At 37.1% G+C, this 17,090-nt stretch overlaps 1 protein-coding gene across 1 annotated transcript in view; it reads left to right on the forward strand.

Annotated features, from left to right (window-relative positions):
• Positions 1-6,644: 6,644 nt before the first annotated feature.
• The window catches only part of LOC127849702 (uncharacterized), a 30,901-nt gene continuing 20,455 nt past the window's right edge, over positions 6,645-17,090 (forward strand). The window contains exons 1-4 of the mRNA XM_052382447.1: positions 6,645-7,621; positions 10,006-10,360; positions 13,093-13,223; positions 13,966-14,142. Of these exons, the coding sequence (XP_052238407.1) occupies positions 6,802-7,621; positions 10,006-10,360; positions 13,093-13,223; positions 13,966-14,142 (1,483 nt within the window). The 5' untranslated portion in view covers positions 6,645-6,801. The remainder of the gene's footprint in view (positions 7,622-10,005; positions 10,361-13,092; positions 13,224-13,965; positions 14,143-17,090) is intronic.

Genomic DNA, 17,090 nt, shown 5'->3' on the forward strand with positions numbered 1-17,090 from the left:
GGGTTACAATACAATGAAAAAAGTCAAATTCATGAAATCAGATAACTGGTCTATACCACTTTGTCCTGAGCATAACATTGTCCAGCATGGATTGATATGGAAATGACTTGCCAGAAGTGATAGGCATGATAGAATAGTCTCATCCGCAAGAACCAGGTCACACAGTGGAAGGCCAAATTATCAATTCATAGGTCAAAGTCTATTGATAAAATTGATTAAATAATTTGATGAGATATGTTGTAATCAAATACTTTTTTTATATCAATATAGTAAATTGTGTTTTAAATTACCATATTTATAAAATGTAATAGAATACAGTAAATAAACAATTTTTATTCGACCCTGAATTGTGTTCCCATAATCACTGCCTTACAAACAGTACATATGGGGTGTTAAGTAATTCCAATGCTTTAAGTTTCTCGGTTTTGGAGTTCTAACAGTGGATATTTGGATGCATTTGAACCAGGCCCCCCACTCAAGCCTTCTTCCCACCACGTCGTTCCTAGCGGCCACAGATGTGACTATCTTTGCTGTAGCCTTTCTCTTGCTTGTGCGGTTCTGTGGCTGCTTCGGTGCCATTTTTTAATTCCAGTGCATGCTAATAACTTTAATTGGCTTTTATGTTCCTCTTCAGTCCTGCAAGGACTTTATTAATTTTTAATCAGAGGTCTTATAAACGCCCAATGCAAAAGAAACATTTTTTTAATGATGCAATTTTTCCAAAATGTAAAATTTATTTTGAAATTCTTTTCCTATGTTCCTTTTTGTTCAAAATGGTATATTCTAGGCTGAGACAGAAGTCCTGACACTTCATTCACACAACTAGGTTGCCATTTCACCACTTTTTTATGACTTAATCTGACTTAAACTTAGTCAAAATGTTTTATGTGCCACTTGTTCTCCTCCCAGATCTATTGGCATAGTGCTGTCAATATTTAAGTTTTGCCTCTACTCCGTACTTAATAAGACGAGAATGGACTAACTCCAATCCCGGACATTTCCCTGCTTTCATACTGCGAATTCCATCGGCAAACCTTTAGTTGGATGTCGGTCTGACACCTATTGAGATCGTGGTGTGATGGTCTTTGAGGGTCTACTGCAATACTTTCGTATATAACCCTGGCGGACTCTCATTGAAGTCCTAAGGAAGACACCCATCTCTTCGTTGAGACGTATAGCGTTCGGGTGTTTCCGTAGAGTTCTTGTATGCCTTACACCAGCCGTTCGTCAATGTTGAATCCTCTCAGAAACTGTCATAGGCCATCATGCCAAGCGTGGCCAAAAGCTTTCTCAAATGCTATAAAGTAGTGGAAGAGCTCACTTTGGTGTAGCAGGTGATTCTCACCGATGACTCTGCAGTTGAAGATGTGATTTCCTGTGCTCCGCCCAGCACTGAATCCAGTTTGTGTTTCCGCCATTAGTTCTCGACCTATCGTTACAGTCGGTTGAGGATGATACGTAGAACGACTTTGCAGGGATGGCGGATGAGAATGAAGGTGCACTAATTCTTGTACAGCTGTAAGTTGGCCTTTTTCGGTAGGGGGTGACAAAAGATTGGGTCCACTGTTCAGGTCACGTCTTCTCCTATCAGATCTTCTTTAAGAGTGTCGTCATTGCTGACGTCATTGCCTCTCCTGATTGCCTAATCAGCTCGGAAGGTACACTTCCGGGGATTTTCCTTCCCCTCAGACTTCCTACTGCATCCTCCACATCTGCCTTTAGTATGGACGGACTTTCGTCGCCGCTTTTGGTCTGGGATCCTTCTGAATGAGACTTGGATTTCAATATATTGAACTTACTGAATAATTCCCGTAAGCTTTCACATAAACGTGGTTATTAATGTATTAGCTTTTTCTAAATTTGGCATGTTAAATATTGAACTTCATAAATCAGCCCTTGAGAGTTGTAAACTGATAATTTTTATTTTTATTGTTTTTATAAACACCTACGTGCTTCATGTTACCGTTGGAATTATATGTTTACTTGGAAGATAAATTATCTCTTTTTGAATGTTACATGTTAACCTATTCAACAGTTACATCTATCCGGCCCTATACCGGATGAATAAGAACTAGAAAACGTAAGGTGGCGTTTGGTAGCATCTGAGCTGAGAGGGTTCAACATTTATATTGACGAAGAGCTGGTGCAAGTCATGCAAGAACTTTACGGAAACGCTAGCAGCGAAGTACTTTTCAATGGACGAACTGGCGACTTATTCAGGACATCAGTGGGCGCCAATGACAATCGAACATCAGTACATATGAATATTTCAAACACTAAAGAGTCAGCTGAAGTGAACAGGGCATATAGCTTGTGATACCGCAAGGGAAGTTAGTTTTGGAAAGGCTTATCGTTCTCATTGCGCCACACAACAACAAAAAATATAAAACTGTATTTATACAGTATTGCATCTTTAAACTTATAGAAGGTATGTTTAACGAAGAGCTATTATTTATCTTAAATCATACATATAACGATGCAGTAAATAATTTGCGTATCATATCGAAATTGTAACAATTCCATTGACCGCTCTGGTCGTTTGGGAGAAATAAGGGACGACGACAATCATGCCTGTTATGGACTTGTTTTATTCCGCAAGTTTTTATTAAAACGAACTCATTCTAAGTTAGAATTCTTGAAGTAAGGCATAGTTTCCTTACTCTAATATCTATATATATTCAACTAGTTAATAATTTTTTAAGGCAAAGTCACCTTTTAACAGTTAACCTTTCAACTGTTCTAGCCTTAGAATGAGTTCATATTGAAACACAACTAAAACATTTAAATGATAATCCGATTTTAATTGTCCTTGTTACACAGCGAATTGATTATATGAATCAACTATCATATTAAAAAATGTCCAATCAATCAAGAAGTAAAGTCAATAATCAATCATTTAAACTATGACAAACAAATACTTAATTACAATAATAGTTCAAATGCAATAATTCAAAGAATATTCATATTAAGCCCAACCATAGGCCAATAAGAAATAAACACATATATAAAGACAACACTTAAACTAAACTAAAACTGCATGCTAAAAACATGATGCATCGTGCGTACTCCACTGACATAATGTCTAATTCATTCGACAGCTTTAAAAGATCTACTTAAAAATTGGACATATATCTGCAATGTAAGTGTAGAAGCAGGAAGAAAAACTAACCCGAAATGGCAGCAAAACAAAATATTTTTTTCCTGGATCCCTCAGCATAAGCCCTTCTATTGGATGCCTTGAGGTCATCCCTCGGAACACGTTATTCCCTGTCTGAAACAAACGTACATCAATAAGAGTACTACCAAGTATTAACAAATTCAAAATCCTTTTTTCGAACAAAATGTTTATTCAATGCGATATCTTTTGTACAGTCTTTAAATAGATTTGACTGTCCCTCTTTTAAATGCCATCTAGACAGATAATTTGCTAATCTGTTATCAATGCATGTAATATGCACAGATTTAATTTCAAATTCATACAACGCTGCAAAAAAGTTATATCTCTTAAACACTTTTGCATAAACTGACATTTCGATTTTCCAGAGTTTAAAGCTAGACAAACAGCCATATTGTCACACTGCACCACAATTCTTTTGTTTTTAAATTTCATGTACCACAAGTGCACACACACCACAATTGATAACATTTGTAACGCGCTTATGTTCAAGTTTTAATTTTGTATGGCTGTTGGAAAAATGCATGAAAATAATGTCCCTGTAGATATCCACCACAACCACTTAAGCAAGCGTCACTAGAAAATATATCGTCCGGAGTAGACCATGTCTCTGTTGAAATGACTTAAATGCCATTATAAAATGGTAACAATGTTTTCCACCACTTCAAATCCTGTTTCACATGAGATGGAATTATATGAGAATTGATCTCAGTGTTCACCACATATATCTCTCGAAGCCAATTCAGTAATCTGTTTATGTATACACGACTGGCTCTGACACGAGATCCAACAAAATTTAGCTTGCCCAACAACTGTTGCACTTCTTTCAAAGTAGCAACTTCCTTAACTAACCACTCATCTACTAATAACAATATTTCCTGCAACCTATCAGCAGTTATTTACAATGTCATTTTAACTGTATCAAACAAAACGCCTAAGAACACCATCTTAGTACAAGATTCTACTGACTTGTCTTTGGCTTCTTCTAACTCACACTTGTGTAATACTGTTTCTTAACACAAATAAGCAGATTTGGCATATTCTTTCCTCTCAACCCCTGCAAAGTCATCAAGATAATTTAAAAGTATCACACCAGTCCGCATAGCTACTCTGGGACGACACTTTACGCACAGGCAGTAAACCCCCTTTTCACAGAGCGAGTCTCATATCGTTAACACAAAACATTTAACCCAGATGTTGGCATGTCTCCGACATGGTACATCAATGTTTTATAATGAAGTGACAACTTTTCCATAACACAATAAAACAGGCAGCGATCGTCATTTAAGTTGCAAAGCGCGAAGATAATTCAACAGGTACCCAAGCATTTTTCTAAGTTGCAGTAATGGTAATGTTCTTGTGACCCAAACAAGAAACACACAGAGAACGTTAACTGCGGCTAAAATGCCTTGATGAACATATTGTATTTGTAAAAAGGCAATTCGCCATAAGTTAAAAAAGCTTTAATGTTTGTTTTAACAATCATTTAAACATTCAGAAACACAAACGACAGGTGAATAAAGTAGTCGTGTTATGAACACGACACTTAAACAGACGAAGTTCAACCCTGATAAACCTGACCTTTACGCAAACCAACATTGTTCAGTCAAAACTATTTCCAAGAAAGTTATGGTTTTTCGCTTCATTATGTTTTAAAAAGCAATGTAGTCCGCAATATAATCACAGGGAAAAAGGCTATTGGTATCAACCAATCAAAATCGTCAAATTTGGTAGATTTCGTTTGCATTCAATGTAGGTTCCTCACGCCATTTAAGGCAAACAATGGCGATTCAATTGGTTATTATGTTTTTGGAAACATTCTTAGCTATTGAAACACATTCAAGGTTAAAGTGTTTGTGACTTACAACTTCAATCGTGAAAAGGGTAAAATACAAACACTTCAAATGATGACACGAACATGTATAAATAAAAGTCATTACAGTGAGCTTGACAGCTTTTTGCCAACTAATGCTCTGAAATAAAGCCATACTTATATTTTATAGAGGTTATTGCAACAACGCAAACTCGACGAGTGTATAAACTTTTAACTGCTTACAACAAAAAATGCTTTATGGACAAAAACAATCATGGTTTAAAATGACAGTGATTAAAAAATGTTTGGGATCGGCTTTTAATGTTTGAGAAATATAGTATTTTATTCATAACTTTATCCATTATAATATCAATCACATTCATTACTTTGTTTCGTCTGATGCATTGTTTACTTCGTCATATGTATCATTATTAACTTTCTTCGCGTCAAGTATTTTTTATACGAGTGCAACATTGCTTATTTACTCCGTGACGTACCTAATTGTATTACTTCTTTGTCCAATATTTATTATAACGATATATATATATATATATATATATATATATATATATATATATATATATATATATATATATATTATATTTGTTAGTGCTTAATGAATATAGAAACATGTTAACGCGCTATCAAGCAATTGTAGATTTAATATCAAATGTTGTGTACTGTCTATTTTCATCTTTATCGTTCATCAATATCTGGATTTTGACATGTCAATAAAGATACCGTTAGCAGGGCTGATGAGATAACACAATTCACGTAATCAAGACTATGTATCAAGAGCTATCACAAGACCGTCGATTTCATATCACTAGACACCAAAACCCAAATCCGTCAAGAGATTTAGATTTATTATTACGAACTTCTTATGAAGAGGGCGACGATAAAATAATCATAAATGGCGTCTAAATTTCAGTCTTCTGTTTTGAATGGATCTGAATCATTTATTACCTTTCATTGTGTGGCTTGTAAGACATCGGAGGCTCAGTTTTACTGTGATGAATGCTCAAATGTTTACTGCGATAGCTGTGTGAAACTTCACAATCAGCTTTTCAAGGACCACCGTGCGTTTGACAGAGGACAAGAATACACATGTCCACTGACTAAGTCTACAACGGAAATCTTAGAGAGGTGTTCGGACCACAGCGATGAGAGAATCAAACACCACTATAAAGACCATAGTCACATTTGTTGCAAAGTTTGCATTGCGTTGAATCACACGTTAGTATTGTTTTTTTACTCAATTTACTTATTGTTCCATGATTAAGAATTCAATTCTTCGTCGTCTTCATTTAATTATACACAATTGCGTAGTTATTGTAGGTATAACGACTTGTAGTAGTTGCTGTAGGTAAAACAACAAATAAAATGGTGTAGATTCGGTCAAACCCACTGAATACATTGAACGTGAAGCATAGTAGCAACCCATCGCAATCTTGCTTTAAATCGGCGCACATACATACATCATCTTTATCGTGTCTTACAATCGGCAAACTATATGTTTACTATTATATTTATGCACATTTTAATTGCAAATGATGGATTTCGTAATTCTTTATTTGAACACAAATGTCCTATATTTATGGAAAAGTGTTTCCAAATGCATTGATGTAACGTGTATCTTTTACTTTTCAGACAATGCAGCAAAGTAACACTGGTTGCTGAGTCTAAAAAACTTCCTTCATCGGACTACGTTTAAAAGCTGTCATCGAACATTCAGAAAATACAAGATCAGTTAAAAAAGCGACTAGACCGTGCAGAGTCGCATATTCAGTCTCTGAATGAAAGATATAATCAAATGAAAGCAGAAATAAACACAGTGCGCAAGAGATTAAGTGTTGAATTGGACCGTTTGGAGAATGAAACACTTCAAGAACTAGAAGACGTGATTTCAACCTTTAGAAACTATATGACAACAGATAGAGGTCACATGATTGACATTCAGGTGACACTGCAACGTCTCAGTGATTCCGTTAAAGAGGTTTGCATAAAGAAAAACGACCATCTTTTTATAGCAGTTGAAAAATGTAAACAGAAAATACAACAATGCGATTTATTTCTTCGAAGTGTTTTATTCAACGACAAAGATTGCTTTGAATTCACCAATGACTTGAATAATCACTTATCAAAACGGAAAGATCTTTGGAGATTTAAACAGCCAAATAAGGTTATATCATTGCAGGGGAAGTCAAAATATATGTTAAAAACAGATGAACAGATTGGCAATATTTGTGCCATCAGCTTTCTTCCAATCGGTGTGACAATGGCTCTTGACACAGGAAACGGGCGTTTGCTCATGTTTGACCAGCAGTACAAGTATGTAGATGACATCAACGTGCCTTCAAGTTCGTATGACATGTGTCTCATTTCACCACGTGAAGTGGCAGTTTGTTGTTATGTGAGAGACCGACATGTAGTACAGTTCTACCATGTAAAACATAGGGGGATCTTTAAGGGTGAAGTGTTACAACTACCACATAGTTGTGTTGGGATTGCATGCCATCAGGACAATCTCTACGTGAGGTCCAGCTTTGCTCTATATCATTACCTGATTAATGGACAATTTGTAAAGAAGCTGTATGAACACAAGGAAAATACATATGAGAGATATATGAATGGTATATATAAGTGTTTCTACTTAACGAAATAACGGCACATGCTTTTATACGCCCGTTTTCAAAACGGGACGTATTATAATATTAACCTTGGCGGGCGACGGCGGGCGGGCGGGCGGCGGCGTCCACTGCAGTGTCCACTTTCTACTTTAAAAAGTTTTCATTCGATCTTCACAAAACTTGGCCAGAAGTTGTATCTAGACAATATCTAGGTCAAGTTCGAATATGGGTAAAAAACTAGGTCACGGGGTCACTTTGTGCAATTCCAGGATTAAGCATGATGTCCGCTCTCTAATTGAAGTAGTTTTCATCCGATCTTCACCAAATTTGGTCAGAAGTTGTGTTCAGATGATATGTATGTTATGTTCAAATATGGGTCATGCCAGGTCAAACACTAGATCACGAGGTCACTTAAAGCATTAAGCATGGTGTCCGCTCTCTAATTGAAGTAGTTTTCATCCGATCTTCACCAAATTTGGACAGAAGTTGTGTCTATATGATATATAGGTCAAGTTTAAATATTGGTCATACCGGGTGAAAACATCGGTCACAGTGCGTTTGAAACAATCATCATTGTGTCTTTTACCCTAGTTCATTAGTTGTCCAAAACCTTCACACGGGCATATCTTGTGACAGTTTGTCACTCTTGTTTATGTTGTAATATTATTGTATGAATGAAATTACGTCTATGTATAGGCAAGCATCGACATTAAGACTTCTCGACTGTAAGAAAAGTAACTGATAATAAACTTCAAGAAGCTGAAAGTAAAACATACGAATAATTTCCCGTAATTGTATATACACTCTGAAAACAACAATTTAAAATGTTAATGCATATCTTCAATGTTATTGTTTAGTAAATCATTCAAATTAATATGTTAAATGCAAAGCTCCTTCTGCGCTTTGATCGAACCCGCTTACAGAAAAAGTGTGTCAAAATGTTGCAGTGTATGCGCATGCTTGCGTTAGGGCGTGCGCTCCTTATTGCGTCCTTGCCTGTTAGGGCTTTGTGACATGAAGTCAGAAATAACTTTAATATTCATCATGCAGTAAAGCCGTGTCGCGTGCTAACACCCGCCTCCCAACCATTTCCTGACTGTAACTTTATTTCTTAGAGTTAAGAGGGTGGGAGTATATCTGCTATCAGTTACTTTTCGTTGGGCAAGTAACAAGTAAAATAACTGTGAAATTTGCTTACTACAATATATCTACTGTATAAAATAATTGCTTGGTGGATTTTGAGGAAACTAATCTTTCAAATAATACTTTCCCTTAATTAACGTATTAGACAAGAATGTATTTACATAAACATGTAACGTCCACATCAATGATAATACATGATATTTGATATTATTACATGTCAATATGTGTTGTTTGACGGTTAAAACTAATCAACAGAGTATTACAAGGAAATTTTGTTTTTCTAATTTAGATACAGTAGGAACTTCTCTTTTTTTTAATTCTTCAATAAAAGCATAACGTCCTTACGTAAGTATTGTAGATTTTGGCATCTAGATTCATGAAACATCTGACAGGATAAATACAGAAATGATTATTAATACATTATGAAAGCTTATTGCTCTCCGTGCATATTCTGATGATATTAACAATTGCTTTACCGGCTAATAACAAGATGGTAAGGATAAAATAACACTTTATATGGAAAAATGATGCCTCCCCTGCTGCTTAAGAGACTGTTGATTGTTACTGAACTCAAATAATTCATAGTTTCAAAGGATCATTTATTCAAAGTTAGCTTTTATATTGATTCAAACATTTATCAAGATAAATTTAGTACGATGATTAAATGTTGTGCAAGCTTGTATGCCCGGAATGATCAATTTATTGTTATTGTTTGTGTTATGTCTGTAAATTACAACCATTGTCATTGCTGAACTTGATTAATGCTAAAAACATTTAGATTTACATCAACAATGTGCATGTGGAGTGCTGCGTTAACTGAAAAGGCATATTGTTTATCATTTTGTAACTTGTATATAATATATGATCATATTAATTCAAATACAGTAATTAACACCTTGCATTTTATTGCAATAGTGAATATAAAAAATACAAACAATGAATTTCGACAAGAAGCTAATGAAGTACGCTAATAACTCCACGAATCATTTAACGTGATTGTTATAAATATACATTAAGAAGGTTCAAACTTTCCTATTAAATTAGCTTGTTACAAAGTCAGAATTTTCTGAAATAGGAGGCGACATGATCCGTAAAACAAGTTCCTCACCGAAAAATGGGTCTTGTTGGTATTTCAAGTTGAATGACAGAACACTACTAATGCCCAATTAGTGCTTTCAGTCATACTGTTAAGTGTGTGAGAATATATATTTTTAAATGTATTCATGTTTATTATTACCAACCAGGTAACAGGTGTGCTGTGAACCTCTCCGGCGACAAGATATTCCTTACCAATGAATCCAATCTTCTCACACTGTCTACGACAGATGGAACCCTTCTTGTCTCCTTTACTGACTCGGAAATAGACTGTTTTTCTGGAGTTCATGTCATAACAGGTGGACAAGTGTTGGTATATGGTACAAAAAGGAATAAAGAAGGTAGCTCACAAACTATCCTACTGTTGGACTACGAGGGACAGAAGAAGCTAGCTACCCTGATTTCAGAGAAGGATCAAGATCAAGGAACATTGATTTCATTAAGCTTCAATTGTAACACCGAGTCAATAATTGTCTGGTTTGAAAAGAAGAAGAAGAAGAACAGGTATGCAACGGATGGTAAAATCGTAGTTTTTAAAATTAAATAAAAGTAAGTAAAGATACAACATATTATTGTATTGAAAGAAAGAAACATTGGATTTTGGATATCTTTGTTTTATGTAAACGTGATAATGAACATTTTAAATTGATATTATGGGCATCTAACCGTATATATGTGTCTATCGCAACCGTTGTTTATTTTTGGTGTTTTCACTTCATATACACGTATATTTGTTAATGCAGCATCAACATACTAAAACAATATCCCGGAAAGAGAAAAATAATCCATTTGAATACCAACCGTACTTTCGTTTTGACAACTGACGACAAAAATGATCCGATGTACGATGTGAGTCTAAATGTAGTTTTCATGCAGATGAATTCATACTGTTACAATGTTCAAGGGGGGGGGGCGGGGGAGTTCATAACTTCACAACACAGTATATATACTCTACATTTTATTTACACCCTACGAGAATAAATGTATAAACCATTAATGTTTATTTGTTAACTGTCTTCACAAGCTATGTAAAATCCATTCTCTCTCAAACTGCCACCAACTCTCTCTACTACTTGTATCTTTACATCTCTACATTAAATTCTACTCTCTCCCAGCAACTTCCTGAACCTGGCTTTTTATACAAATCTGTCCACCCTACCATATTTGGATGTGTGGATAGACACTGATAGGACCTAACATTTAATTGATATTTATTATTGCAATTGTTGAAATATCTGACAAGAAGACTTTGCCGAGCAACAAACCAGACTAGTCTTTATTATGAAATGATGACCACATGGTATACTGTTCTGATAACAAATGTCAACCATGCCCTGATGGCATCAAACAAAGCAGTCTAAATTGAGTTCATATACCAAAAATTACAACACTCCCCTCATCTTAGCTTCTTAAATGTCCTCAATTAAGCCAAGTAGTTGTATAAATAACTAAATAGCCTGATTCACACTCACAACATGTTAAACACTTCACATGAATACAATATAACTAAACAATCTGCAGTTACAAATAAACTACTTGGTATATGTATTATAAATACTATGATTAGAAACCTTCTACACACAAGAAACCGTCGGAGACGGGTTATGCTCCCCAAAGTTTTTTTTGTCACAATATTGCACTATATATTCAGACAAAAGGAAACGTCTTGGGGGCACAGTAGTTGGGGGGGGGGGACAATATTTTTTATAGAAAATTTCAAAGGGCCATAACTCTGTGAAAAATCATCCGACAAGAACACGCTGATAGTATGCACATCTCCTCTTGGTAGTGAAGCTTCCCATAAAGTTTCATTGAATTACGGTCATTAGTTGCTGAGAGTTAGCCCGGGCAAGAATTGCACTATATGTACAGTTAATGGAAAATTTCAAAAATTTCAAAGGGCCATAACTCTGTGAAAAATTTTCCGACCAGACCCCGCTGATAATATGCACATCTCCTCTTGGTAGTGAAGCTTCCCATAAAGTTTCATTGAATTCCGGTCATTAGTTGCTGAGAAATAGCCCGGACAAGAATTGCACTATATGTAAAGTTAATGGAAAATTTCAAAAATTTCAAAGGGCCATAACTCTGTGAAAAATCATCCGACCAGAAATCCGCTGTTAATATGCACATCTTCTCTTGGTAGTGAAGCTTCCCATAAAGTTTCATTGAATTCCGGTCATTAGTAGCTGAAAAATAGCCCGGACAAAAATTGTGCACGGACGGACACACGGACACCCGGACGGACACACGGACACCCGGACGGACAGACGAAGCGGCGACTATATGCTCCCCCCAAAATAAATTTTAGGGGAGCATAAAAAGCAAAAGATCAAAGGCTCCGGATCAAGTGATAAGATACTTTTTTATAAGTTGATACATAGGCAAAGAGGATCACTTAAACAAGACGTCGAAGACTTAAATGTAAGTGAGACAAGATATTCCGGAACAGAGGGCATCTTAGAGGGTTTTAAAGAGCATTTCAAGAAATTAGCAAAGAACTCAGAGAATACAGAATTCGATCAAACCAACCATAACCAGGTGTAAGATGAAATATAAGTCAAAGCCAGCATTGTATTCAACTGCCCAGTGAATCCAGTAACAATAGATGAATATGAAAAGGCCCTTAAAACTATACATATAGGCAAGGCAGCAGACATCTTCGGTGTGAACATTGAGCAAATTAAATTTGGCTCAGATACTTTAAAAACTCGTATACTTGCAATCATTAACACTATCTTTAAGAGTAAAGATATACCTACCTGTTTAAAAAGAGGTATTCTATCCCCGCTTTTCAAGAAGAAGGGTGTTCCTACGGAGGTGGGCAATTATATGGGGACATAATTCAAGACTGTATTTTGAATGTGCAAAACCCAATGCAACGAGGTTTTACATCTGTGTCCTCACCGTACACCGACATGAAAACACCAGCCCATGTTGTGCTTCTTGGCGCTTAGTCTGCATTCGACGTTGTAGATACTCACTGCTTTTGCGAAGACTTTACCACGCAATTATAAGTGACGGACACTTTGGCTCCTCATGAAATCTCTACACGAAAACTCGTCCATCGTTATCAAGTATAAGTCCCACATTAGCAAACCCTTCAGTATATCCCAAGGCGTACGACAAAGAGGGATCCTCTCAACGGACCTCTAAAAACTGTATGTCAATCCGCTGCTAGACAGGTTAGGGGACACTGGACGTGGTTGACACAGCGGCATTGTACTTGTCAATAGTTCTGAATGCGCAGACATATGTCTGATGGGTAGAGACTATGGAGACGAGCAGCTTATGATAGACATGTCGCGAATGAAGAACCTTCTCCAACCCACTAAAATTGTAGCCCTAAATACGGCAGTACAAAACAGTAACTGGGAGAACAAAACCTCAATTAAGTAGATTCGTCGATTCATCTAGGAATAACTAGGACAACATCATTATGTGAGACTGCTGAAGTGAATATTGAAGGTAACATTTTGAAGGCAAGGCGAGCACTGTACAGTCTCTTTGGAGCTGGACTGCATGGTCACAATGGACTAGACCACAAGTCAAAACTGGACACTGTATATACAAGTGTTTTGTGTTACATGTCCTCACTTACGGCGCAGAAATATTAACCTCAAAAAGTAGTTTAATTAAACAGCTTGAACTTTTCCAACGAAAAGCAATTAAACAATTACTGTCTCTTCCAAACAACACTGCTGACCCATGTGCATATATATTGACAGGACTTTTGCCAGTTGAAGCTATCTACCACTTGAAAATTCTTAACTTTTTAAAGAACATATGTTGTCAAAGTGAGACAAGTACTGAACGGTAAATTCTTCTGAGGCAGCTCTCTGTGAAATCAGGAAAATCATCATCCTGGATTAGCTGTGTACGACCTCTGCTTGCGAAGTATGAAGTAGGAGAGGCTGATGAGTATCTAGAAAATCCAATTAACAAGTCCTCGTGGAGATCGAAAATTCATAGATCTATAGTCAGTTACTGGAAACAATATATTGACAAAATAGCATCCACCTATTCCGCTCTAAAATTCATGAACACTGAATACTCCCCTGGCAAGCTTCACCCTGTGTTATAAGTTGGATGTCTTTCTGCACTTGAAGTTACCAGACTACCAGTGAGGTTCAGGCTACTTACTGGCAGTTACATACTTCAGGTGAACAGGAGCCGTTTTAACAAATACTCAATTGATTCAGTGTGCCCGAACTGTAAAGAGGCTGACAAAACAGTTGAACACTTTCTGCTACAGTGTCTTGCGTTAAAACATGTGAGAGATCCAGGTATGTGTGTAATATAGAATATTTTGAACTCTATCGGCGCAACCACAAACATATATTCCCATACACTATTGGTCCAGGCAGTTATTGACTGGGCAACTAGTGTTCCAAATCAACCTTAATTTAGAGAGAAACACGGTGCAATGGAATTTCATGTGAGAAGTATGTTCTTCCTTATACACACTGAAAGATATAAACTTTATAAACAACTGTCCGGAAACCATGAGCTTCTTGGCTAATAACGTGTGGTCTAGACATTTTTTTTATCTATTTATTTTGTACACCGTTATAGTAACTGTTGTATAGTAACTGTTGATCCAACTGTTGTAACTGTTGTGTGTATATACGTGCATTGTGATGTCATATGTTGTGTAAAAGCTGCGTATATAGTTCATACTCTGGTGAAGGTGTGATATTCATATTGGATATATACTCCCAGCAACTGCTGGGGTTCGCTATTTCTGGCGGTGAAGATTAAATAGAACAGAACAGAACAGATGGCGACGCTCATGCCGAGGCAGGTATTTTTCGCCGTTTCATACCCTTTATTACTTGTATGTATTGTTTTAATGCCGCTCACTTTCGAGCCATATCAGCAAGAAAGTTACTAGCGTTTATTTCGTGTTGATATTCGCTCTTTATCTCGAATTTTCTCGCTGCGAATTTTCAAAGCGGGATGACCTTATTGGAGCTCCACTAAGAAAATTTGCGGGGAGTCAAGTCGAGATATCAATCGAATTTTAATGCAAAATGAACGCTAATCACATGTTTACTGATATGGCTGAAAAGTGAGCGTCATTTAAACATTAAACAAAAGTATTAAAGGGTATAAAACGGTGAAAAATAACTGTTTCGGCATGGACGTCGCCATCCTGACTATCACGTGATTACCTCCTCTGAGTCAACTTACAAAAATAAATATAAGTCCTGAAAACAAAATAGGAACCAGTACATAGAACACGACACTTTAAAATAGCTATCACTGGCGCCATCTCCTATTCTTAGCGCCACCTCATCGGCATTGGCTTCATTTCTCATCGCCCGTTACCCCAACCCTAATTAAAATATTGACACGAAACTAGGTCAGCCCGCCAGGCGGCCGACGAAAGGTTAGTGTAAAATATGTTGCTACCGGAGGATAACTATTGTTTGTCAAAAAGTGGCTAACTTAATATTCTCACCGATTCACTTGAACACTTGTACACCCCCAATCCAATTTAAATCTTGACCCGAAACTAGGTCAGCCGTACAGGCAGCCGACGGGTGGTCGGCGTGCACTTGGTCAATAGTAACGATAAACGTATGTTTGTAAGAAAAAGGCCATTTAAGATGCCCACAAATTCACTGGAAATAGCGCCCTTAGCACGAATTTACATCTTGACGCCCACCTGAATTTAATTTCCGGAACGATGTCAGTCCGACAGACAACCGACGGTTGGTCGTCGTGAGCTAGCTCGCAACCGAGGATAAAATCTTGTCTGCCCAAAAGGGGCCATAAACTATGCTTACCCAATCACTGGTAATATTTGCAAGGCAATTATGGCAATTATGTACACACATAGCCCCCACCCTTATTAAAACCTTGGCCTAAAAACTTGGTAATTCGACCAAGGACGGTCCCAAGCCCGCGCTGAAAATGAACGAGGAAATGAAATGATGCTCTCGTCATGTATGTTCATCCTTTAATGCTCACCCTCATTAAAAGCTCGGTCGGAAACTAGCTCAGCCCGATTAGCAGCCGCCGAGAGGTTGACTTGCACCAGGTTGCTCTCGATGATAAGTTCTTATTTCTCAGAGAAGGGACCAGTTAAAGTGCGTTCCTATTCACTGTACATAGCGCACGTGGCATGTATGTACATCCCCCTGGCCCCAAACATAAATAAACATGACCCGAAACTAGGTTAGCCCGGCAAGCGATCAACGAAAGAACGTCGTGCACAAGGTATCTACAAAATTAAGGGACTAACACTTGTTTGTCAGAAACGGACCATTACATGTGACCACACGTTTACTGGGACAAGAATACGTGGCGTGTATGTGCCCGCCCTTACCCACAAACTACTTACTACTGCTGGCGTGCACTAGGTCGCTACCGGGGGATTTACTTAAGTTTACCCATTCACTGGAAATAGTGCACTCCGCATGTGTGTACATCCCACTGACCCCATCCTAATTTAAAGATTGGCAAGAAAATAAATCAACCGAACAGGCAGCCAACGGGAGGTCGGCTTGTACTAGGTCGTTACCGGGATTCAACTTTTGTATGTCAGAAAGTGGCCACCGAAGGTGCCAATCCTTTCACTGGAAATAGCTGAGACCGCGTGCATGTACACACCCCTGACCTTAACCCTAATTAGGACCATAGGCAGCGGGCACCAGAACGGATAACTCTTGTTTGGCAGAACGGGGCCATTAACTATGCTGCTCAATAGGCTTAATGTGCGAAATATGCTCTGTATGTAGTCTTATTTCATATTAATTAACTTGCTAAGTAGGCTTAATTAGTAAATAGGTTGTTAAATGAATGTATGAATTTTTATATTGATCACGATGAGCTGTAAAATGCTGTTAAAGATTCTCAAAATGCTAATTAAGCAGTCTATTTTATCATGATTATTTAACATGCTGAATAGGCTTAAGGTGCTAAATAGACCGCTAAATATACTGTATATTTCATCCTTTTTTTTTATAAATTTGCTATCTAGGCTAAACAGACGTATTTCATATACCTGCGGAACAAACGGTTAATAGGAGACTTTAAAAAAGAAACACGTCCTACAAATTTCAATGTTAGGAGCGGCAGCAAAGACCCAATAAGCAAGCGGTATATAAATTATCCTACCATAATGTCTTATTAGTGTTGTAAACTTTAGCCTCTGTAAAAAGAGCATCTTATAATCGAAGGCTATTGTCTTGCTCTGCAAGGTGGTCTAGTATACTATGAACTGTAT

This window comes from Dreissena polymorpha, chromosome 11, assembly GCF_020536995.1.
Source record: "Dreissena polymorpha isolate Duluth1 chromosome 11, UMN_Dpol_1.0, whole genome shotgun sequence".
In the NCBI taxonomy this organism is placed as follows: Eukaryota; Metazoa; Mollusca; class Bivalvia; order Myida; family Dreissenidae; genus Dreissena; species Dreissena polymorpha.